A 26,729-nucleotide genomic window follows, 5' to 3' on the forward strand; every position below is an offset into this window, starting at 1 on the left:
GAAAACACCTTCCCTCTGCTGCTCCAGATCGGTAGAGACACTTGGAACTTGACTCCGTACCTCCTTGCTATCTTGCAGTACAATGTGTCTGATTCTACTGTGAGTATCAAAAAGAATCACTCCCCCCCCCCCCCCCCCCCTTTAAAATAATTACATCCTGAACTGAAGACAGACAGTTGTTTTATCCAACTGTATTTACTAGTGCAATGTAAGTGAAAGATCTAACACCAACATGTCAGAAAAAAAATAAAAACAAATTCAAATACAGAATCGCTTAGTTGGAAAAGGATCGCCCCCCCTTATGTACGTATTTTGTTTGACCACCTTTAGCTTTAATTGCTGCCTTTAGTCTGTTGGAATATGTCTATACTAACTTCGCACTAGTGGTGCACCGAAATTAAAATTCTGGTACCAAAACCAAAAATGTTGGATGCACTTGGCCGAAACCGAAATTGACGGTTTCTAAAAAATATATATATATATTTATAAATAATTGTTTATAACTTTTTAATTAATATCATGAATTTAAATGAATATGAATTTATTATCGCCCATTATTGGCACCTTTGGAAGTTGTGTTGAAAATCCTGCTTGCTGCATTTTTTTGCACATAGTTGGTCAGTAAAAAAAAAAACCGCAGCAAAAATGCACCTCCCATTGAAATGATTTGAAAATGCAGCAAGAATGCATCAAAAATGCACTCGTGTTGCTTTTTTGATGCATTTTTTTGAGTCACATGACCCGTGAAAAACACACCATAAGCACAGTAAAATCCCAGCATAATCGTGGCACCTTTTTTTCTTTTGGCACAGTGCTGAAAACCCTATTTTTGTCTGAAAATTTTCAACAGCCGAAAATTTCGGTGTATCACTACTTTGCACATCTAGACCATTTGTGGACTGCAGTCTTCAAGTCATTCCACAGATTTTCAATGGGGTTTAAGTCTATGCTGTGACTAAGCCATGCAAGGACTATCGCCTTTTCTCCTTCAACCACTGTGTGATTGTTTTTGCAGTTTGCTTTGGATCATTGTCATGTTGGGAGGTAGACCCATTGACCAATTTCTGGCAGAGTGTAGCAGATTTTCCTCAAGAATTTGATGGTTCTTTGCCCCATCCATTTTTCCTTTTATCCTGACAAGTTCTCCAGTCCCTGCTGCAGAGAAGCACCCCATAACAGGATATTACCACATCCATGCTTTACTGTAGGGAATGGTGTTATTTGGATGTTGAGCTGTATTGGATTTATGCCAGACATATTGTTTGGTGTTGAGGCCAAATATTTAAATTTTAGTCTCATTTGACCACCTTAAACACCTTGAAGATTAGATTCCAAAGCCACATAGAAAAAGGTGTTCTGGTCAGATGAGACTAAAATTGAATGATTTTGCCTCAACACCAAACAATATGTCTGGCAGAAATCCAATACAGCTTACCATCCAAATAACACCATTCCTACATTGAAGCATGAAGGTAGTGTTACTTCCAGTTAGGGAGTCTTAAAAACAAGACCTTTAAGATGAGTGAGTCCAAATTGATGAAAGAAAAGGTGCATTTATTCACTGCAGTGAGAGGATACAGTTTTACAGAAGCTCAGTTTGTGTGAACTTGGCAAAAACAGAAGTATATCATCTAGCTAACAAGCGTTAGGCTAACTAATTTATTGTAATAAAAATGCATAAGACCTAAGTGTGTTCTACGCTTTGTAATCTAGGTGTGATCGTATAGTCAATCCAATCAGTGTCCATATCTTCTGAAAAGCAAGCTAATTGTTAAATGGGGGTTAACATCATGTGACTGACACAAAAAGGGAACTAGAAGCGATCCGCCATGACAGTTTTTGGTTTAAACTGGTTCTGACCACAAATGTCTTTTCTTTGATCAAACAGGAAGGTAGGTGGTTGGTTTTCATCAGGCCGTGAGTGTCATCAGAGGCTTAAACTTTGTTTCTCTTACAGTCTCTGTCCTCTGACAGTCGCAGCCCGTTCAGTATACCGTCACGAGTGGGTTATGGCGCCCTCTGCAGGAGTAAGCTAGGCAGTGAAAGGGTAATAAAAAAAACTTCACACTGAGACACACCTCTAGGGGGCCATCCCTCAGACATTATCCTGACACAGTTAGCACTGTTCTCCAGTTTCATGCTGCCTAGCCTCAGGAGTAGCTCTAGGTCGTCCCAGCTGGGACCTATGTCCCATGTTTTTTTTTTTTTCTTTTAAAAACAATTTTTTACTTGGAAAATACTAGTCCTTTTATTTCTCCTTCACTCACTATCGCTAGTTAGTCAGGGGGATCCCTGGAGGACTACAAGAGACAGCAGAGCTGAACCTCGCACTGGATAATCTAGATCCTTATGGAGTCCCAGCATGCCAACGAGCATCGCAGGTCATTGGTGCGCCCAGGCTTCGCAACGACAGTGCCCCTGAGGATGGGGACGAGCCTGCGGAGATCCATCTTCGCCGGGATGTCTCAACTTCGGACCTCCCGTGTGTTGCTAGCTTCCTGGCTGACGGCACCCCCACTGAGGGTGGGAGGTGTTCTGTATCGGAGCGGAGCCCGCTATCCGTGAAATAGTGAGTGATGCTACCCCCGTGTCCCTGGGACAGTTGTCTTTGGGGTGTTATGTGGGACCACTCCTGGGGGATGGCAGGAAAAGGTGGTCTCTGTGATATCCCCCCCCCCCGGGCGTTTTGTGCGGCCCCTACCTCCCTGCCCCCGCTGGGGGCTCACTGTGGTATACACTGCTATGGATGGGGGTTGTGGGGGCTTAGTGCATTCTTGGGGGTATTTCTGAGGTTCCCCATGGTGGCCAGCGCCTGGGTTTTACACTGCCTTAGCGCCGATCACTCGACCACCATTTTGGGTGAGGACAGGCTGTTTTGGCTTCTTTGTTTGGGCAGCAGCCATTTTTTTCTGTCATTTTGGCGCCAGTTTGGGCGCCACCTTTACTATGGGCAGTGGCCATTTTGCGAGTGGCTCAGGGCTCCCATTCGTTTCTATTAGGCACCATTTTACTGTGGCTCAGGGCATGCATCAGCCTTCAGTGCATGAGGTCACTTCCTTTTTCACTTCTCTTCACTGCAGCAGCATGTGTGGAGGTCTGGGCAAGTACACTGTGGGGTGATTTTTGCCTGCTTTTTGGGGCATTTTCCTGCAAAACTGTACTTTCTTTGTGGCTATAGCTGTTTTTAAGGGGTCTCCACCGGCGGTGCAGATTTGCGGTGTGGACCGCGGGAACCGCCGTTTTAAAGGGCCAGTGTCCCAAAAAAATGTTTATTGCAAAATGGAGTCCCAGGATAACAAATTGCCCGCAGACCTGGTCCGTGCTTCAGGAACCCCTGAATCCTCTTCCATGGCCTCCTTATCTGCTGCGACTTTGGCGTCCAAGGTGGATCTGCTGATGTCTGAACGCACTACTCAGAAACGGCCAATTTGGTTGCCACGGACAACATCCCCCCCTGAGGGGTCCCAGTCCTTCACATTCGGATGAGGAGGAGTCCTCTTCTACTGCGGCGCGAGAACGCGCTATAGTGGATGCACTCATTAGCTCTGTCAGGGAGACTTTCGGCTGATTTATGCCTTCCCTCCTAATCAACTGTTATCCAGGTTCCTCTGCAGGTTGTCGTCCGAATGGGTGCAGGTAATTCTGGTGGCCCCAGACTGGCCGCGTCAGTCAGGGTACACAGACATCGTACAGATGGTCGTCTAGCCTCCCTGGCGGCTTCCGCTGAGAGACGATCTACCGTCTCAAGGGCCGATCTTCCATCCTGCTTTACAGTCTCTGGCTTTAACGGCGTGGCTTTTGAAAGCCAAGTTTTGAGAGACCAGGGTATCTCGAATGCTGTCATTCCTACCTTACTGAAAGCTTGGAAAGCTACCTCCAGGAAGATTTACCATCGTACCTGATAGGCGTATGTTGCCTGGTGGGAATCGCAAGGGTTTCATCCACGCTCCTCGGCGGCGAGGATTTTGGAATTCCTGCAGGAAGGTGTGGATCGGCGCTTGGCGCTGGCCACGATAAAAGGTCAGTTGTCGGCCTTAGCCATTTTCTTCCAGTGTCCCTTGGCGACGAATTCTTTGATTCGCACCTTTATTCAAGGGGTGCGTCATCTGGCTCCCCGAGGAAGGCTCCTTTGCCTCCATGGGACCTGAAATTGGTTTTGTCCGTTTTGCAACGGCCTCCCTTTGAGAACATGAGAAATACCTCTGCCTGTGTTGTCCCAGAAAGTTGCCTTTCTGGTGGCTGTCACCTCTGCTCGCAGAGTGTCTGAGTTGGCGGCTCTGTCTTGCCACTCGCCTTATCTGGTTGTTCATAGGGATAAAGTGGTCTTGAGACCCAATCAATCTTTTCTTCCCAAGGTGGTATCTGCTTTCCTCCTCAACGAAGATATTGTCTTACCTTCGCTTTGTGCGAAACCCAAGCATCCCAAGGAATTCGCCTTACATTCCTTGGATGTGGTCCAGGCGGTCAGGGTTTACCTGTCTGCCACAGAGTCTTTTAGGAAGTCTGATTCCTTGTTTGTCTTTCCTGAGGGACCACAGAAGGGTTCGGCTGCGTCCGCGGCAACCATTTCTAAATGGATCAGACAGACGATTGTTCAGGCCTATTCAATCAAGGGTTAGTTTCCTCCTTTCCATGTAAGGGCACATTCTACTAGAGCTGTCAGTGCTTCTTGGGCATTTCGCCATCAGGCTTCTGTGGCTCAGGTGTGCAAAACGGCGACCTGGTCGTCTGTGCACACTTTCACAAAATTTTACAAACTTGATGTGATGGCATCCTCTGATGCTTCCTTTGGCCGCAAGGTTTTGAGTGCAGTGGTTGTTTGAAGAGACGTGTTGTTACCTCTCTTTTCTGGGGTGTTTTTTGTTCTGGGTTAGCTCCTGTTGCGCTTCTGTTGCCCTGTTGGCTCCGTTTTTTCTCTGGCCTAGTTGACTCGTTACCTTTTCTGTAGGTTGAGTCTTCCCACCCCTCACACCTGCACTGCTTTGGGATGTCCCACTCGTGAAGGTATACTGAACGGGCTGCGACTTTCAGAGGATGTAAGAGAAAATAGAGTTTTTGTAAGAACTTACCGTAAAACTCTTTTCTCTGAGTCCTCTGACAGTCGCAGCCCCCGCCCCTCTGTTTTTTTCTTTGGGGTTGATGCCTTATGGTACTGCTTGCTACAAAACTGGAGAACAGTGCTAACTGTGTCAGGATAATGGCTGAGGGACGGCCCCCTAGAGGTTTGTCTGTGTGAAGTTTTTTTATTAACCTTTCACTGCCAGTGCCTAGCTTACTCCTGCAGAGGGTGCCATTACCCATTCGTGAAGATATACTGAACGGGCTGCGACTGTCAGAGGAGTTTTACGGTAAGTTCTTACAAAAACTCTATTTTCCTACAGTTAACAGAAAAGTGTACATTAGCTCTTAAAATAAAATAACTATGAAAAGAAGAAGTAACAGTGTATGTATATGTGTGTGTGTGTATGTATGTATGTATATACATACATACATACATACATACATACATACATACATACATATACTGTAGAACACATTTCTCTTTCTTGGGGTCATCTTCCTCAGTCCTAACTGCCATTGTAGTAATCTTTTTTTATTCCAGGAGGCAGTATCATTTGCAAGCACACAAGGGCCTCCCTCTTTGGCCAACAGGCAGTCTAAGGCTAATTTAATTAGCATGGTACACTTGTGTAGTAATCTTAGGTCTGCAGCTATTTCCTTGATTGCACTTTCAGTTTCATTAAACATCTGGTCAACCAATGCGCTATGATTATAAAGCGCTTTTTCCATTTTGTCTACTATATTTATGCCTCCCCCTAGTATTGCTGGAAACCATGCCCATACCTTATCTCCAGTATTAAATACAGCTCTATGGTTTCGTACAGGCATGGGTTAATGGTGGTCCTCTAGATGACTCATTGGTACCTTATATGCCCTGATGTCATTTTCCTCAACCACAAAGAGGGAAGGCACCAATGTCTCAATATAGCAGGTACCATAACTATGGGGAGGCATCCACTTATAAGCCCTTTGACCACAGATAAGTTAGTAAGGCTCCATTAGTACATAATATGGTGTAAAAAGTCTGTGAAAGGTCTGATGATTGTAATATCTGGCTGCAGAAACGTTTCCCATCCTGGGATATTGCCACATTCCAGCATGGATTAGAGAATACAGATTCTGATCAAACTGTGGGAAATTATCCACTTCAGCTTGAGTATAGCCCAATGAGGGCTCAATAGGATTTATAGATAAATGGATAATTTTGGCCCCATAGTTTCTAAGTATATGTGCAGGAGCACTTGGTAGGGTCCCTCAAACTTTATTCCCAAAGGTAGTTTTCACGTGTTCTTTCTCTAAGACCCAATCACCTGGCTGTAAGTCATGTGTTCCAGTTACTTGACCTGGATCTGGCCTAGAATCAAAAATAAGCTTGTGCGTCGTAGTTAGTTGCTTGTGCAAGGCAATTACATAAGCAGCAAGATCATTGTACATTACAGCAGTCTGATGTGGAAAATACAACCCTGTCTTAGGTGGGCCCCCAAACAAAATCTCATAAGGACTCACATTCACTGTCTTATAGGCAGGGGTAGTCCTAATGCTTTAAATAACCAGTGGCAACTGTTTTGGCCACTGTTTCTTCATTGAGCCTTCCTCTCTTTCCTGCATTAGTTTGGCTAGCCTGTTCTTAATGATTCCACTGTATTTTTTAACCTTTCCTGAACTCAGCATGTTAAGGGGTATGAAAGGCCTGCTCAATTCCAAAGTCTTTGCATATAATTTGGGTGGTCTGTTCAGTGAAAAGTGTTCCACGGTCACTCTCTATGATTTCAGGTACTCCAAAAGGGCATATTACTTAAAAAAGGAGCTTCTTTGCTGCTGTTTTGGCATTTGCTTTAGTTACTGGCCAGGCTTCCACCCACCCTGAAAACATGTCCACACACACCAAAACATATTTGTATTGGCCTGATTTAGGTAATTGGATTTAGTCAATCTAAAGTCTTTGAAAGGGGCTTAACCAAATGTCTCTGTGTCACTCTAGTTGGCTTTCCTAGGTTATTTTTAGCACAAATTATGCATCGCTCAACAAAGCCTTGACATGCATTTCTGAAGTATTGAATAAACCATCCAGCCTTCTTAATGTTTCTCTCCATTGCTTTAGGGCCTTCATGACCTGGGCCATGGGCTAATTGCATGATAATTTTCTCTGTTTGGGGTAGGACACATATTCCATTTCCTTGCACAAGAGTCCATCTTGATCTTTCCTTGCTTTATCCCTTTCCATGATTTCATACCAGTTATCGAGTACATATTCTTGCAGTTTCCTGATTACTTCTTTTGCCTTCTGTATTCATTCTCTACTTTCCTCCAATCATTTACAAGCTTCTTCTTCTTTTGAAAAATCAGTGACTAGGGTCCTAATTTTCTGCATTTTTGTTTCAGCAGTCTTCCTGGCCATATAATCAGCCAACTGGTTTCCTTTTTCTTCCATGGTTTGTCCATCAGTATTTGCCTTGACATTCAGGATAGCAACTTCCTTTGGGAGGTGACTGCTTCAAAAAGCTCTTTGGCAGAGTTGGTTGTAGTACATCTTCTCACTTCCATCTCTCCTGATTCAAGCAGGATTACTTCATATTTGCTCAGGCTTGCTAATGACACATTTTTGGTCTTTGCTCTTTTTAGGATTTAATTTGCTGCATGTGTTATGTAGACTGTCAGAGTCTGATTCATCCTTACAATGGCAACGTTCTCAACTAGAAATGCAGCAGCTGCAACTTCTCTTACACAGGTTGGTGTTCCTTTAAAGGATTGAGTCCAGTTGTATGCTTTCATAGGCCACTATGTGTGTTCCTGATGGTGATTTCTGAGAAAGGACTCCATTGCCTGTGGCTCCTTTGACAAAACAGTATAATTGGAAGGGCTTGTTTTGGTCAGGCAATTTAAAGAGCGGGCGCAATCTGGATATCCACTTTCAACTGGTTGAAGGCATCCTCCAAATCCTTTGTCCATTCAAAGGGTATAGTTAGGGCAGCATACAGGGGTTTCAACTTGGTGTTAGCATCTGGTATCCATTGTCTCATATATGACACCATCCAGATTAATTCCATGTTGTTGCTTGTGGTTTTTCGGCTGAGGCATTTTAATTATTGTCCGTTTTTTTTTCAATGTGCTCAGTTCCAGTGCCTAGACAGTGACCAAGGAACCTCACATGAGGCCTACACCATTGTACCTTTTCCTTTGACACCCTGCAATTCTGTTCACTGAGATATTTCAGCAGAGAAATAGAGTCTTGTTCACAATGTTCTTTTGTGTCTGCACATAGCAAGATGTCATCAGTGTACACTTTAATCACTGTGCCTTCATGGGAGGAAACCATTCCTTGTAGATTTCTTGTCCAGGTGTACATTTCTCCCTCAAACTGGAAAGCAGAGTTTTTGGCTTTCTTCATCCAGGGCGACACTAAAGAAAGCATTGGCTAAGTCTATTACGGTGTACACCCTTGTTCCTTTAGGTATATCATTGGGCAAAGTACTAGGATTTGGGACAACAGGAGTGTATTCCTCGATGATCTGATTGATAGCCCTTAAATCATGTACTATTCGATATACTGGATTTTCCCCTTATTGACTTTTTTCTTTACAGGAAACCATGGTGTTTGTGCTCTGCTCTCAGTTTTCTTTAGCACACCTGCTTCAAGTAGTTATTTTATTTGTAATCATACCGGTGAGCTGATCTACTGATAGTTGATATTGTGGTATGCATGGAATTTGGGCTTCTGCTTTTATTTTAACTTTTACTGGAGGGACTTGTAGAAGCCCCACATTATACTTTCCCTTGGCCCAGAGAGTATCCGGTATTTGGGCAACAATTTCAGGTGGAATTTTGCCTTCATTGCTGTCAATCCACATACAATTTCCTCATCAATTTTCCAACTTGTACTTCTACTCCATTGGGTGTATACTGTATGCAGGCTTGTAAGCGATTCAGGAGGGCCCTTCCCAGTAGATTACATTGTACGGTGTCAGAGACAAGCAGCTTATGAAACATATTGTGGTTTCCAATCCCTATTTGTATGGGGGGGCTTTTCCTTGAGAGGGGTGGACTCTCCCCCCACTCCAGTTGATAGTGGCCCAGATGTAAGTGGGATGTTCTTTGGTAGGCAGGGCTTTTGAAATATAGTCCGGGCAGAGCCAGAATCAACTAAGGATGACATTTCCTGGTCTGTTAATTGTGAAAATCGTAATTTTACAAAAGCGTCCTTACCATCTGTCTCAGAAATGCACAAGGTAACCTCTGTCCTCTCAGATAATTTGTGATGCTTTGCTAGTCATTCCTCACCTTCCCCCTTACGTTTATCAGGCAGTTTGCACGTTCTAGCAAGATGCCCAATCCTACCACAATTAAAGCACTTCCTGGTTTCTCTTTAGAAATTTTTAGCTCCTTGAGCCTGATCTTGAGCTACAAAAGCATTACGCCTCTTCTCTTTCCTCTCTTCTTCTTGGGTCTCAATACTGCTGCACACTTCTCTCAGCAAAGGCCATTCATATGCCTTCCACTCTGGTTTTGTTGCCATTAATCATTTTCTTGTTAACTCTTTCAGTCCTATCACAAAAGCAGTCTTACAACCTATGGCAGTAATGTTAGTACGATTTAGTCACATCTACCCCCACTGTTTCTGCCATGGTTTGGACATGTTTAAAATAATCAAAAACCTCCTCAGTCTTTTTTTGTCTCACATGTAGCAAGCCTGAAATGGGAAGTTTCCTCTGCCTGTAGGGCACATTGTGACATTAGCATTGTCATCTGCACTTTTCTGTGCGTCCTTGTTTAGATCAGCGGATCCAAGGAATATTCTCAGCAATTGAGCCATATCGGCCCAACATAGATCCTGAGTTTCTTTAATTTGTTAATTTCTTGCATAAAGACAGCTTTGTATTTTGAGGGATGTGGGATATCCTTTGTAAGTGTGTGCATTTCCCCTGGGCAAAAGGGCTGGTAACTGGTACTTGTTGTAACTATCGGTTGACCATCATCTAGTCCTTGTCTTGTATTGGTAATCACATGAACAGGATATGCATTATATGTTAAGCCAAGTACAGCTTAATTTTCTTCCTGGGCAGCTATACTCTATAAGTCTCGTATAACTTCCCTGTATGGAGATTCTTGTCTTGCAACATTAGGCTCAGGGTGTGCCTGATAACTTGGAGAAGGGGGGTGTAGATCTGGGTAAAAGGGTGCTGTAGGAGATGATGGATACTGAGGGATGAACTTTGAGATGAAAGAGGGGTCTTTATCTCATTTTGGCTATCGTCACTATCCTCATCCTCGCTTGCCCCATTCTCTGCTTTAACTGTCTCATTCTCTGCTTTTTTCTTTTTGCTCCTTTTACTCTGCCTGTAACTTACATTGTCCCAGGATAATTGTAACTTATCAACCATCTCTGACAGGTTTTGTTCACATATCTTTCCATATCTTAAACATTTAGATAACACTTGTATTGCCTTGTCTAAATCTTTCTTACCGGGTCCATCAGTAATATGTGTTAGAAAACACTACAGAGTTGTTTAAAGTACTCGAAACCCATACTTGAGTAAAAGTACAAGTGCTCGATCAAAAAGTGACTTGAGTAGAAGTGGAAGTGCTCGATCAAAAAGTGACTTGAGTAGAAGTACTAAAGTAGTCAAAAAATTTTGTACTTAAGTATTGCAAGTAGTTTTTTTTTTTAAATTTTGCTACTCAAGTACTGAAAGTAAAAGTACCAGTAGTTTTGAAAGAAAAATTGCTACTCAAGTACTGAAAGTAAAAGTACAAGTACTGTGTTATGTAGTTATTAAAGAAAGAAGTCAAAAGGTTGAACATCATATTGTTTTTTATTATTTCAAATGCAGCTTTTATTTATACATACAGTAGCTTTTATTTTCGTATGCGCTGATAATACACATGTTTTGAGCTTCATGACACCTGCCATCTACTCTTCTGGCAGTGGTAATTTTTATAATAGTAACGAGTAACTATGCAGCACAAAAAAAAAAATATTGGAGTAGAAGTATTGAAATCATCAAAAAAATGTAGTGAAGTAAAAGTGGAAGTAGGAGAAAAAAATTCTACTCTAGGAAAGTACAGATACCGCCTTTCGGTACTTAAGTACTGTAGTGAAGTAGTTCTACTTAGTTACTATACATCTCTGCTTAATAGGTTCATAACTAGTCAAAATTCCATCATGTTGTATACTTTCAAAAATCCAAAATTGTACACCTTTAATTCCCTTGTCCAACTCTGTCAGTCTGCCATGATACATAATATACACAGGATCCAAGTTGCTACATCATAAACTCCTTCTTTTGGGGATGGATCTGGTCTGTATTTAGTCCAACCTATAATACTCTTGGTGTCATTCCTTAACCACTGTCCGTATCTATCCATCATTTCTGCCAAAGGACTCCATTTACTTGTGCCATTTTTACCTCTCTCAAAATTAAGAGGCCGATGGGTTTGCCGCTGTCCCATTCCTAGAGTCCTCCTTAAGTCTCTACTACAGTTTTGGCCTTCCCCTAAATTGTTTCTCCAGGCCACATACAGTAGCCGTCAAATGGCACTTTATCACACTTGCCATACAGGCTTACACTTGGCACACAGCCTCTTTATAACACTATGGTCCTCTGGTCAAACCTTTTCACAAGTCTCACAAATCTATTGACACCCCAAGCATAAAAACAGAACAATAACCACTTTAAGACGGGGCCTATTTTTGACACTTGGTGTTTACAAGCTAAAATCATTTTTTTTTTGCTAGAAAACTACTTAGAACGCCCAATTTTGCACGCCCAATTTTTCAGTTTTTTATTTGTTAAAAAAGTTTGAAATATCCAATAAATTTCGTTCCACTTCATGATTGTGTCCCACTTGTTGTTGATTCTTCACAAAAAAATTACAGTTTCATATCTTTGTTTGAAGCCTGAAATGTGGCAAAAGGTCAAAGTTCAAGGGGGCCGAATACTTTCACAAGGCACTGTGTATATGTATATAATATATATATATATATATATATATATATATATATATATATATATATATATATATATATATACACAGTGCCTTGCGAAAGTATTCGGCCCCCTTGAACTTTTCGACCTTTTGCCACATTTCAGGCTTCAAACATAAAGATATAAAACTGTAATTTTTTGTGAAGAATCAACAAGTGGGACACAATCGTGAAGTGGAACTAAATTTATTGGATATTTCAAACTTTTTTAACAAATAAAAAAACTAAAAAATTGGGCGTGCAAAATTATTCAGCACCCTTAAGTTAATACTTTGTAGCGCCACCTTTTGCTGCGATTACAGCTGTAAGTTGCTTGAGGTATGTCTCTATCAGTTTTGCACATCGAGAGACTGAAATTTTTGCCCATTCCTCCTTGCAAAACAGCTCAAGCTCAGTGAGGTTGGATGGAGAGCGTTTGTGAACAGCAGTTTTCAGTTCTTTCCACAGATTCTCGATTGGATTCAGGTCTGGACTTTGACTTGGCCATTCTAACACCTGGATATGTTTATTTGTGAACCATTCCATTGTAGATTTTTATTTATGTTTAGGATCATTGTCTCCATCCATCTTCCCATCAATTTTAACCATCTTCCCTGTCCCTGCTGAAGAAAAGCAGGCCCACACCATGATGCTGCCACCACCATGTTTGACAGTGGGGATGGTGGGTTCAGGGTAAAGAGCTGTGTTGCTTTTACGCCAAATATAACGTTTTGCATTGTTGCCAAATAGTTCGATTTTGGTTTCATCTGACCAGAGCACCTTCTTCCACATGTTTGGTGTGTCTCCCAGGTGGCTTGTGGCAAACTTTAAATGACACTTTTTATGGATATCTTTAAGAAATGGCTTTCTTCTTGCCACTCTTTCGTAAAGGCCAGATTTGTGCAGTATACGACTGATTGTTGTCCTATGGACAGAGTCTACCACCTCAGCTGTAGATCTCTGCAGTTTATCCAGAGTGATCATGGGCCTCTTGGTTGCATCTCTGATCAGTCTTCTTCTTGTATGAGCTGAAAGTTTAGAGGGACGGCCAGGTCTTCGTAGATTTGCAGTGGTCTGATACTCCTTCCATTTCAATATTATCACTTGCACAGTGCTCCTTGGGATGTTTAAAGCTTGGGAAATCTTTTTGTATCCAAATCCGGCTTTAAACTTCTCCACAACAGTATCTCGGACCTGCCTGGTGTGTTCCTTGTTCTTCATGTGCTCTCTGCGCTTTAAACATACCTCTGAGACTATCACAGTGCAGGTGCATTTATACGGAGACTTGATTACACACAGGTGGATTCTATTTATCATCATTAGTCATTAAGGCTCCATTCACACCTGGGCGTTTTCAGCTCCAAAAACGCTCAAAAGAAACGCTTCCAAAACGCCCAACAAGTAAAACCCCATTCATTTAAATGGCCCCTGTTCACATCTGGGCGTTTTGCAAAACGCCTGTAGCTGAAAAAAGTACATGAGCTTCTTTTTGGGCTGATTACCAGCGTTTTTGATAGATGTCAATGAAAAACGCCTGAAAAAATCGCGGTAAAAATCGCGGTAAAATCACGTTAAACGCTACGCTCAAGTGTGAATGCAGCCTTAGGTCAACATTGGATCATTCAGAGATCCTCACAGTACTTCTGGAGAGAGTTTGCTGCACTGAAAGTAAAGGGGCTGAATAATTTTGCACGCCCAATTTTTCAGTTTTTTATTTGTTAACAAAGTTTGAAATATCCAATAAATTTCGTTCCACTTCATGATTGTGTCCCACTTGTTGTTGATTCTTCCCAAAAAAATTACAGTTTTATATCTTTATGTTTGAAGCCTGAAATGTGGCAAAAGGTCGAAAAGTTCAAGGGGGCCGAATACTTTCGCAAGGCACTGTATGTGTATATATATATATATATATATATATATATATATATATATATATTTTTTTTTAGCAGAGACCCTAGAGAATAAAATAGAGATTGTTCCAATATTTTTTATCACACCGTATTTGTGCAGGTGTCTTCCAAACGCAATTTTTTTGGAAAAAAATCACTTTTTTAAATTAAAAAATAAGAAAACAGTAAAGGTAGACCAATTTTTCCATATTGTGAAAGATAATGTTATGCTGAGTAAATAGATACCCAACATGTCATGCTTCAAAATTGCGCACGCTCGCGGAATGGTGACAAACTTTGGTACATAAAAATCCCATAGGTGACACTTAAAAAAGAGTTACAGAGGAGGTCTAGAGCTCAAATTATTGTTCTCGCTCTAAGGATCGTGGCAATACCTCACATGTGTAGTTTGAATACCGTTTACATATGTGGGCGGGACTTCCATATGCGTTTGCTTCTGCGCGCGAGCTAACGGGGACAGGGTGCTTTAATTTTTTTTCCTATTTATTTTATTTATAAATTTTTATTTTTACACCGTTTAAAAAAAAAAAAAATTTATCATTTTTATTACTATTACAAGGAATGTAAACATCCTTTGTAATAGAAATAGGCATGACAGATCTTCTTTATTGTGAGATCTTGGGTCAAAAAGACCTCAGACCTCACAACTACACTAAAAAAGGAAAAAAAAAATTGGCCCTTTAAATCGTTTGCTAGGCAACGACGTTTGACGTCGCTCCGGTTCTCCAAGACCATAGAGTCGAGTGAGAGCCATCTTGCCCTCACTGGACTTCCTATCTCAGAGGATCCGGGACCATATCGTTTTCCCTGCTACTGGCGGGTCCGGTAAGCGGGGAAAACGTCCAAGACGCGGCGGGAGGGGGGCACCTCTTCCGCCGCACCATAAGGGTGATCCCACTGCGAATCCACCTCTGGGACCACCCATATTTGAAAGCCGACTGCCTGCCGTTAAAAAAATACCGGAGTTATGGCAGCTATCTGCTGCCATAACCCCGGTATTTAGCTTTAAACGAGCGACTTAAATAGTCGTTAGGCGGTCGGTAAGTGGTTAACAATCCACCGAAAATAATAATAATAGGTTCTATTATTTCTGCAACAAGTGAAACAGAGGAGTCATTTGGGTCAGACTGCGTAACATTTACAATATTCTGACTTACATTCATTATATCTCACCATCTCATCAACAGCATAAGACTCCTCCAGCCAGTGGAGCTCAGACCCCAACTGCTACTTGCCACAGAGGGCAGAATACGTAAGAACAAAAGGTCTTACAGTGGCCACTTGATCTGCTCTGCGTGAATTTCACATCTCTCCAGTCGGGGGTCCACTGGACTGGATCCGAGTCACACAGCACCAGCTGTTACTTCCAGTTAGGGAGTCTTCAAACAAGACCTTTAAGGTGAGCTAGTGAGCCCAAATTGATGAAAAAAAAGGTGCATTTATTCACTACAGTGGGAAGATACAGTTTTACAGAAGCTCAGTTTGTGTGAACTGGGCAAAAGCAGAAGTATATCGTCTAGCTAACAAGCATTAGGCTAACTAATTTATTGTAATAAATATGCATAAGGCAAAGGCATGTTCTAGGTAGTAATCTAGGTGTGATCGTATAGTCAATCCAATCAGTGTCCATATCTTCTGAACAGCAAGCTAGTAGTTAAATGGATGTTAACATCATGTGACTTGACACAAAAAGGGAAGTAGTAGCAGTCCGCCATGACGGTTGTTGGTTCAAACTGGTTCAAATGTCTATTCTTTGATCAAACGGGAAGGTAGGTGGTTGGCTTTCATCAGGCGGTGAGTGTCATCACAGGGTAAAACTTTGTTTCTTACAGTTAACAGAAAAGTGTACATTAGCTCTTAAAATAAAAGAACAGTGAAAAAGCAGAAGTAACATTATATATATGCTTATATAGAGAACACAATTATCAGACCCCCCATATTATTACTCAATAGTAATCAGAGATGTATAGTAACTAAGTAGAACTACTTCACTACTGTACTTAAGTACTGAAAGGCGGTATCTGTACTTTCCTAGAGTAGAATTTTTTTCTCCTACTTCCACTTTTACTTCACTACATTTTTTCAATGATTTCAATACTTCTACTCCGATATTTTTTTTTTGTGCTGCATAGTTACTCGTTACAATTATAAAAATTACCACTGCCAGAACAGTAGATGGCAGGTTTCATGAAGCTCAAAACATGTGTATTATCAGCGCATACGAAAATGAAAGCCACTGTATGTATAAATAAAAGCTGCATTTGAAATAATAAAAAACAATATGATGTTCAAACTTTTGACTTCTTTCTTTAATAACTACATAACACAGTACTTGTACTTTTACTTTCAATACTTGAGTAGAAATTTTTTTTTCAAAACTACTGGTACTTTTACTTTTAGTACTTGAGTAGCAAAATTTTTTAAAAAACTACTTGCAATACTTAAGTACAAAAAATGTTGAATACTTTAGTACTTCTACTCAAGTCACTTTTTGATCGAGCACTTCCACTTCTACTCAAGTCACTTTTTGATCGAGCACTTGTACTTTTACTCAAGTATGGGTTTCGAGTACTTTATACAACTCTGATAGTAATATCCTGTTATGGGGTGTTTCTCTGCAGCAGGAACTGCAGCACTTGTCAGGATAGAAGAAAATTTGATTGGGCAAAATGCCGTCAAATTCTTTAGTAAAATCTGCATTCAGATGAGTTGTTCAGACCTCTTCTGAAAACTGCTTTGAGAGCAAGGTCTATCAGGCGGTTCTTTAAGCTGCAGGCAGTCCCAGCTCTTGTTTTTTTATGGACCTTTTAGCATTTGGTTTGCTGTTGCCCACCCCTCAGTGGGACTTCTATTGGACATTCCAAAAGTCTCTGAATTCGTATGTCCCTTAGTGGATGAGAATGAAAATGGGATTTTTGTATTTACCTTAAAATCCTTTTCTTGGAGTTCATTGAGGGACACAGGTCCCTCCCTTCTGTTTTTTTCATCATGCTCTTAGTACTGCTTTGCCACAAAACTGAAGCATGCTAGAAGTAGAAGGAGAGTCATTCAAGGCTGGCCCACAATTCTTTTGTTTTCCAATGTCCTTTCTCCTGTAGGCAGTAGTATAACCTGTTAGTCTGTGAATTTCTATGGACTCAGAGAAAACAATTTTACTAAAAATTCTATCTTTTTCAGCAGTACCAAATTAGGCTTAATGGGCCACAAGTGTTTTTTATAGGAAGGAAGGGCAAATTCAAAGCAGGTAACAATCAACGCATGGCTAGTGTAAGGGCCCTTTCACACGGGCGTTCTGCATGTCTGTAAATCATCCTATTTTTTTTGCGGATGATATACGGACATAATGTATGTCAATGGCATTGCGGATGTCAGCGGATGACCATCCTCTGACATCCGATTTTCATCCTTTCAGTTCTGTTCCGTTTTTTGGAACAGAACAGAACCCTATTATTCTTCCGTTAAAAAAATGGAACTGATGCAAAATCGGATGTCAGCGGTGTCATCCGCTGACATCCGCAATGCCCATAGACATACATTATGTCCGTATATCATCCGCAAATGGATGGGATGATATGCGGGCATACGGAGCGGATGACACAAGTGAAAAAAAAAAAAAAAAAAGTGCCGAATTGCAAGAAAGAGCCCTAAGTCATCTTTCTTCTCCTGAGAGTTTTCTACATTCTGCAAGTGGCAATTTGGTATTTTGGAATGCTTAAAAAGAGCATAGTAAAGGACAGACCCCTTTAATTTTCTTGATCCTTTCACAAATATTATGCATATATTGAGAAAGAAACTACTTAATCTTAGATCTGATGTCCATAGGCATATGCATCTTGCATTTAGGTGCATAACATTTGGATTTGGCATCTGTTTCATATTCTTCATAGTTCATTTTAAAGGTGTATTTCACCTGCAGTTGACCTCCCGAGCAGCTGCAATCTACTTCAAGCTGCATTTATACTCCTATTGACTTGTATGGGGAGAGAAGCAGTGCTAATTTGAAGAAAGGTGCATTGACACAGGCCCTTATTCATGCAGAGTATCCTGATCCTGTTTTCTTTGAGAAGCAACAGCACAGTGCCTGAAAAATAAATTTTGTAATAACTGCAATGCCCAGAGCTCCATATAAAGCTCCTGCACCAGCAACATTGACCATAAAACTCAGAAATGAAATTACAATACAATTAGACTGGACTAGTACTGGTTGGGAATATCTAATGCTCAAAGTCTTTACTGGTTATAGAACTTTAACAGGATATATTCATACATCTTCTGAACCTCTGTGTTAGAAAGCCCTGTTTTTTCCTGATACGCCCACCCTCTTTTTAATACATGTTCCCTGTTACAGGAAGCATGTGGGATAGATGCAGAAACTTTCATTCATATATTTGCCCTGCTATTGTGTGATTACTGGAAAGCTTTGTGGAGGGTTCTGATGTGTGCTTGTGTCTCTACCCTTCCTACAGATTTTAGGATTTGACATCCTCCTGTTGAAGAATCTCAAGCCAATTCTTCTAGAGGTGAACGCAAATCCCAGCATGAAGATTGAACATGAACAGGAGGTGGGAAGCTGAATGATGATTGCTGTACTGTAATCCACACTATATGGTGGTAGTCCATAAAGGCATGGTTTCATGGGTTTGCTGTGGAAGAATTCAAATTGCCTGCACAGAACCCTGAACATCTTTGTAAGGAATTAAAACACCTATTTGGTGCCAGGTCTTCTCATTCTGATGCTCTTTTGGCTGAGTGGGCACAATTCCTACAGACACATTTCAAAATCGTATAGAATGCCTTTCCAGAATGTAGGCTGTTATAGCATCAAATTAGGGGCTAATTACCACAAGAAATTAGGGATCGACCGATTTATCGGTGGGACCGATTATCAGATGCCGATATTTACTTTTTTTGAAGTATCGGTATCGGCCACAAACTTGCCAATATGGCCAATATTGCTTCAAGTGGTTGTACCGGAGTGATGCCTGCAACTATAGACATCACCCCAGTACCATTTCTTAGAGTGGACGGTCGGCTTTCTTGTAATAACAACCAATGCGGCTAAGCAGCTGCTCGGCTGTTATTACAAGCAGCGGGAGAGGACACCCCTGCTGCTCTGCCCGGGTCTCTTGTTCCACCGGGAGGCACGAGCGACCAGCCGGCACGTACATTGGCAGGCCAAAGACCTGAACAAAGCCAGAATCGGCTTTGATGGGGTCTCTGATGTGCTAACCCGGAAGCGATGACTTCCAGTTACTGGAGCCTTACAGGCGCCAGATTTAAAAAAAAAATGACAGTATTCAAAACAACCAAACTTGGCGTTTTGAATGCTTTTAAGTGCAGAGGAGGGGTTTGGGGTATAAGTGCCGGTTCACATTATTGCGGCTGCGGAGATCGCATGTAATTCGGAGTGCACTGCTCCTTCATTACATGCGATCTCATGTGCGGATGTGAGTTCAGCCATAGACTTTGTATGGCTGAATTCGCACTGTATCTGCACCAAACACGCACATGGGGCATTTTTTCAGCCGCCTCAGAATCGGATCGCACAGTGGTTCACACTTGTGCGATCCGATCCTGTGCGAACTGTCAGATCGCACTGCGATATGCGATCAAACTGGGGGTGTCGTTAACATTTAATTGACACCCCCTGCGTATGGCAGATGTGCGGATGCGATGCGGGAACACGCTGCATATTCCCACATCGCACAAGTGTGAACCGGCACTTACAGCACCTGCCACTGCCTATTGCTGTCACAAGTAGTGTTTACATTCCTTGTGACAGCAATAAAAGTGATCAAAAATAAATAAATTAAAAGGACAGTGTAAAAATAAAAACTTTAAATGTGCAGAATATCTGCACCTAATATTGGCTATCCGCCTGAAGGATGGCTGGAAAATCGATATCGCCCCTGAAAAAACCATATCAGTCGATCCCTACAAGAAATGATATCTAAACCAAATGACATTTTTATTTAGCAGTGGACCTCAAACTTCAGGAGCAAAGTTCAAAACAAAACTTAGAAAGTATTATTTTACTGAGAAAATAACAGATTTTTTGAATAGACTTCCAGCAGAGATAGTGTGTCAGTCAACAGTAAGTGGATTCAAACATGCTTGGGACAAACGCAGATCTATACTCAGTCTGGCCATACAGCTTAAAGTGGTTGTAAACCTAAAAAAAAAAAAAAAAACCTGCAAGACAAAGGCATAATGAGCTAGTATGCATTGCATACTAGCTCATTATGAATTACTTACCTTAGAACAAAGCCCCGACACGGACCCCCGGACACCGCTGCGGGCGCTGACATGATCCCACGGCGTCTTCTCTTCCGGGTTCGGCGGCTCCGGCATGCGTGCGGGAGTCATTTTCTGGCAAGCTCCCAGGCAAGGGAAGCTGAAGGTCCGCCGGTTTAGGAGATATTAATTGTACCAAGAGGTAAGCCTTATTATAGGCTTACCTGTAGTTAAAAGTGAAAAAAACGGTATACTATCGCGTTAACAGAGTTGAAATACATATACTGTATATGAAATGTTCTAACTTTGAAAGCATTTTGTCATTTTGTTCTGCTATGTTTGTGATTTAGCACCCCTAGAAGACCGCATAGACAGGTTTGTGACCCTTATTTTTACTGCAGTTTAACTATACAGATCGCCAGTCCCTGGCCTGCCCCCAGTCTGCTGATGAAGGAGCATCACTGGAATGACGAATTCACTGTCCTCACTCTGGGGTCTTTCCCTTTCCTGTGAGAGTCAATATTGAAAGATAACATAAAGATACTTGTATACTGACTGTATGAAAATTCACCTATTTCTTATTGGACAACTGGATTCAATTTCATTTTAAAACACTTGTTTGTCAAAGTAAGACATTTGCATCATTCTAAACTATTGCTGCTTTGCTTTTCAGGTAAACCTGCAATGAAAATCCTGGGGAACTGCCTACTAATTATTCGTGTTTATTTACATTCATTTGCGGTTTCTCAAGAAATTTCTCAAGTGGAAACACTTAGATATTTCTAACATCATCATTAAAACTGTAATATTAATAACTGCGATTTATCTGAAAAATAGCTTGTGGGCCTGTTTGAATAACGCAACAAAACACTGACTTTGGTGTTAATAAATTGTTTCCAATTAAATATGCTAATCTATGAGCGAAGTATTCACAACATTTCCTATAACATAGTGTCTTTTGTCTGGGTGTTGCAGCTTCTTCCCGGCATTTTCGAGAATGTGCCGAGCTTGGTGGATGAGGAGGTGAAAATTGCTGTAATCAAGGACACACTACGTCTGGTGGATCCATGGCAGAGAAGGAGCCAGTGAGTGTGATTGAAGCATGTGGATATATTATACGTTTGGATAAGTGTTATTGCTGCTCTGATTATTAGGCTTGTGTGCCCATGAGTCTCTGAGCCCCTCACCCCAAAGCACCTTGTCCCCATGTTGCTGGGGACAAGGGCCTCTTCCCAACAACTGTGGGTGGTGGTTGTGGGGGTCTGTGGGCAGGGGTCTTATCGAAATCTGGAAGCCCCCTTTAACAGGGGGCCCCCAGATCTCGCCCCCCCTGATGTGAATGAGTATGGGTTACCCATTCACCCCCCAAAAAAAAATGTAAATAAAAACAAGAGACTGTTTTGACAAGTCCTTTTGTAAAAGTGAAGAATGTCCCCCTTCCTAGTTCCAACGTGTGTTATTCCTCCTGTCCTCTCCCTCTGGGAATGTGTTCCTCCTCCTGTCTTCCCCTCCTCTTGCTGTCTTTTCACGTGAACACATCACCTCCCCCCCCCCCAATACTCATTCACATAGGGGATGCCGTGATTCAAGATCCCGATAACCCCCCTGCCAGCAGACTCACACAACCACCGCCCAGGGTTGTCAGGAATGAGGCCCTTGTCCCCATCAAGGGCCCGCCTTCCTGACCTGCTGGGCTGCATGCTCAGGTAAGGGTCCGGCATGGATTTTTTATTTTTTTTGGGGGGGGGGGTGCATGCCCCTTTTTCTTTTTTTCTTTTGGTGTGGGGTTTCCCCTCAAAATCATACCCAACCAAAGGGTCTGGTGTGATCTTGGGGGGGGGGGGGAGGGACCCCATGCTGTTTTCTTTTTAATTTTGACGTGGGGCTCCCCCCCCCCCCCCCCTCAAGATTCATACTAGACTCAAAGGGCCTTGTACTGTCGGATCCTTTTCATTGAAGTCGCATGGAAGTCTGACATAAAGTCGTAGGGCAAAATCGGATCGGAAGTCGTCCAACTTCCATGTCGGAGCAGTGTGAACCCGGCCTAATGGTGTGTATTCCGTTATCTACAGGTGGCTGCTTATGCTAAATGCTTTATAACTGCCAGATGCTACCCTAAGAGTCTGTCTTCTGGCACTGTGTGAGTTAATTGCAGCCCCTGCTATTGGCAAAAAACAACACTGCTGGCCTGCCCCTTGTGCCTTCTTTGTTATTTAAATTACTCGTGTTACTGCTCCCCCACAATCCATTGCTTTCTGTGGCTAAGCAGTGGATATCCTTTCAAGCAACTGCTTCTCCTCCATTCACAGAACACAGTGCATTGTAGGAAAATAGTAATATGGGTTTTGTGAATGGTGGTGCGGGCAGATGGGGGCAGGTGAGTGGTGCAACTTTCTCAGTAGCAGTGGCTGCCGTTAATTCTCACAGCGCCGGAAGACAGCTGCTCAAGATTTTTGCCAGACACAGAGGCCTTCGTTTTAGGATATACACTATTACACATAGCTAATGGCTCTCAGTGATCAGATGGCATGACACTGAATTTACGAGGCTCTGCAACATGCAATGTACTGTACTGTATAATCTCCAGCAATAAACTGCAGATCTTGTTGTATTATAAGGACGTATACAGTATACAAAATTACTCTGTGTTAAAAGTTAAACCATCTCTCATGTGTACTAAGCTACTGTGCATTATCTGAAATTGATACAGTGGATATAAAAAAGTATCCCCCTCTTATAAAAAATCATCTTGTTGCTAAAGCCTGAAAAGAAGACTGACACAGTTTTTGTTTTATCCAGCTGAAACCCTATTTTCGACTGATAATTTTCAACAGCCCAAAATTTCGGTGTATCACTACTTTGCACATCTAGACCGTTTGTGGACCGCAGTCTTCACGTCATTCCACAGAATTTCAATGGGATTTAGGTCTGGGCTCTGACTAGGCAATGCAAGGACATTCACCTTTTTCTCCTTCAACCATTCCTTCAGTCCTGGTTCACACTGATGCAATATGGGAAATGCACAACATTTGCTGCGTTTTCTTGCATGGAATTGCTCTGCACTGCATCCATGCGCTCTGCTGCGGGTGTCAATGTTATGTTAGTGACACCTCAAAACAGTTTTCAAAATGCAATACGATTGCCAGAATCGCATTGCATAGGTGTGAGCACCCATGCGATGCAATTCAGGAGCAGAGAAAAAAGGGTCCTTCGCCATTTTGGTGCAGATGCTATGAGATTTGAGCCATATAAAATGTTTGGCTCAAATCACACCGCACAGATCACATGTGATGTGCATCAGATTGCGATGCGATTCCTGTGTAAATTACATGCAGTGTCCTGAATGCACCAGTCTGAACCTAATCTCAACCACTAAGTGGTCATTTTTGCTGTGTGCTTTGGGTTAATGTCATGTGGGAAAGTATACCTTCTTCTCATTGGCAACAGAGAGAGAGAAGCCGATTTTTCTCAAGAATTGGACCATATTTTGCTCAATTCATTATTCCTACTATCCCAACAAGTGCTGCAGTCCCTTCTGCAGATAAACACCCCCATAACAGGATATAACCCCCCCCCCCCCCCATGCTTTACTGTAGGAATGGTGGTATTTGGATGGTGAGCTGTAGATTATCGGCAGACATATTGTTTGGTATTGAGGCCAAATAATTACATTTTAGTCTCATCTGACCAGAACACCTTTTTCCATGTGGCCTCAGAATCTTCAAGGTGCGTTTTGGCAAAGCTCAGTCGTGACTGCATGTGACCTTTCTTAAGGAGTGGCTTTTTTCTTGCAATCCTCTCATACAAGCCACATTTGTGGAGAATTTGTGATATTATTGTCACATGTACACAATGACCACTCTTTGTCATAAATGTCTGCAACTGCTTTAGAGTTGCTGTAGGCCTCTTGGTAGCCTCCCTGATCAGTTTCCCCCTGGCTCTTTCATCTAGTTTGGAGTAACGTCCTGATCCAGGAAAGGTCTGTGTAGTACCAAACGCCTTCCACTTCTTAATAATAGACTTCACTGTGCTTCTAGGCATTAATAACGTCTTTTAAATGTTTTTGTATCCATCTCCTGACTTGTGTCTGTCCACAACCCTATCCCAGAGATCTTTTGGCAGTGCCTTGCCACCCATAGTTGATTGTTTGCTTCAGTTGCACTATTGGGGACTGAAATGCTCTAGGAAAGCTTGTTTTCATGCTAAGCTAATCAAAATGACCACAGCTGATCACAGTTGAAAGTGAAATGGTGTTGTGTGCCATTGAGAGGGTGACTAGCTACACCTGATTCACTTACAAGTCTTTTTTTATTAGGGGGGTAATCCTTTTTGCAACTCAGTGATTCTGTTTTTTTATTTATTTTTTTCTGACACATTGCTGTTATATTTTTCACTTGAATGTTATAATAATAATAATTTATAAACATTGTCTGTCTTGATTTTAGTCTGCAAAGCAACAAAATGTAATTGCTTTTAAAAGGGGGGGGGGGGTGATTATTTTCTATACCCAATGTATGCTATAATTATTAAATAGGGTAGTGCACAGTACTGAATCTCTATGGTAACCAGTATTCTGGGTCTCCAATGTCTGAATTTTTGTTCTGGTACTCCCAAGTGTCTGTGCTTTATTCTTCGCGTACCTCAACTATCATTGTTCTGGTACCCCTGTCAGTGTCAGTGTTTATTTTTCCAGAGCCTAAGTGTCAGTGTTTTATTATCCTGGGGTTTCCAAGTCTCAGTGCTTCATTGTCCTGGGACCACCAAGTCTCAGTGCATGTTTGTCTGGAGCCACCCAGGTGTCAGTGCTTCATTTTCCTGGGCCGCCCAAGTTTCAGTGCTTCATTGTCCTGGGCCCCCCAAGTCTCAGTGTGTTAATCTTCCAAAACCCCATGTATCAGGGTTTTTTTGTTTTTAAGTGTCAGTGTGTCATTGTTCTGAACCTCCAAGTGTCAGTGTGTCATTGTTCTGAACCTCTAAGTGTCAGTGTGCCAGTATTCTGTACTCTTGTGAGTCAGTGTTTTGGGTCCCTAGATGTATGTATCGCTGCAGCTTCATCTGTATTTTTTGAACACTTTCTGGCTTTTTGCTGAATTGATCTCAAACTTTATGAAGCATTCTAAAACGATAGGAAGATTATTGCCAAGCTGCATATATTCTGGAACAGTAAGTAAGATAAAGTTTGGTTTAACATAATTAAAGCTTCTCATTTAATTAAGTTTGGTTCTCGTAGGAAGTGTGACAGAAGTCAGAGCTTGCTCTCCCATGAAGGATTCTTCTGCTGATTTGTCACAGATGCTCGGTAAACCGGGTGCGCCGTCATGGTAACAAACAAGCCAAGAGGCAGTATACCCAGAAGGCCCTGCAGCAGGCGGTCTAGGATGATAGATTCTTTAGTGAAGTTTTAGTGAAGGGATCAGAAGTAATAAGATTATAGTTTGATGAGATAAGGCCTTGTCAGAGCTCACACTTAGTTCTTCCAGATCTTGTCAGGATAATCTGCTTTTCTGTGATTTTATTATATCTCTGGGACTTTGTTCTACGCGCACACCGTATAATGTACATGGCAGATCGCTTCTCACCTCTGATAGATAGCCGCTTTACAGTGTACTGTGAAAAACATGTAAAGATATTAAAATACATTCCTTCGATTTTCTTCTGATGTGTAAGTTTTGTTTAAATCTGGATAAAAACCTATCAAGGAACAGTGCTGTGCCTTTAGTTACCAATTGGCATTTAATTCTCACTGCTATTTTTGCAAGGTATGAAAACTTGTTGCCAAGAGCTTACATTTTCATTGCAGTTGTTCTGTCCCCTTGTGTGGGCATATCTGCTGTTATTTCTATCTTTGCGAAAATTCATTAAAAAATAATTAAATAGAAAACTTGTTGTCAAGAATGACTGCACTAAATAAGCCCTTTATACAGTGAGGGAAAAAAGTATTTGATCCCCTGCTGATTTTGTAAGTTTGCCCACTGACAAATCAGTCTATAATTTTAATGGTAGGTTTATTTTAACCAATAAAAGGAGTAGGTGTAAATTATATATGTAGGACCCACTCACCCAGCGCTGATATACAAAGTAATACAAAAAAATTACATACAACACTATGTTGTGTGTAACAGAGCAGCTGCTATTTCAAGAAATCAATTAACAATAAGGTGTAGTATTGCTCAAAGCAGAAAAGAACAACCATACACTAGCAGCGCTTATGTGAAACACATAAATAAATGCAAGTAAAAAGTCCAAACTGGTGAAAGTGCTATATTGATATGAATGGCATAAACACTCGTAGTAAATTCATCTACAGAATAAAGTTCACATATATGATGAATCCCTTTCTTCACCACGGTGTTGTATCAAATCAAAGAGAGACCACCTTCACCACACCAACGTGATTCCCCCGTGGTAATGGACACTCACCAGAAGGAAAAATTATATGGAGCCTTTGAATAACATATAGACTTGTCACGCCAGGGAAATGACTCTGCCACACTGCTCTGTAGACCAAGGTCCTCCAATCCCCACAGCAATGCAAGTGATCTCTCCAAATGCACAATGCTCAA

The 26,729-nt window shown here is 41.7% G+C and overlaps 1 protein-coding gene across 1 annotated transcript in view; it reads left to right on the forward strand.

Annotated features, from left to right (window-relative positions):
- TTLL11 (tubulin tyrosine ligase like 11) overlaps positions 1–26,729 on the forward strand; it is a 315,361-nt gene that overhangs the window by 98,547 nt on the left and 190,085 nt on the right. The window contains exons 5-6 of the mRNA XM_082263577.1: positions 18,399–18,494; positions 21,142–21,251. Of these exons, the coding sequence (XP_082119703.1) occupies positions 18,399–18,494; positions 21,142–21,251 (206 nt within the window). The remainder of the gene's footprint in view (positions 1–18,398; positions 18,495–21,141; positions 21,252–26,729) is intronic.

This window comes from Pelophylax lessonae (genome assembly GCF_965119305.1).
Source record: "Pelophylax lessonae genome assembly, chromosome: 7".
NCBI classification, from domain to species: Eukaryota; Metazoa; Chordata; class Amphibia; order Anura; family Ranidae; genus Pelophylax; species Pelophylax lessonae.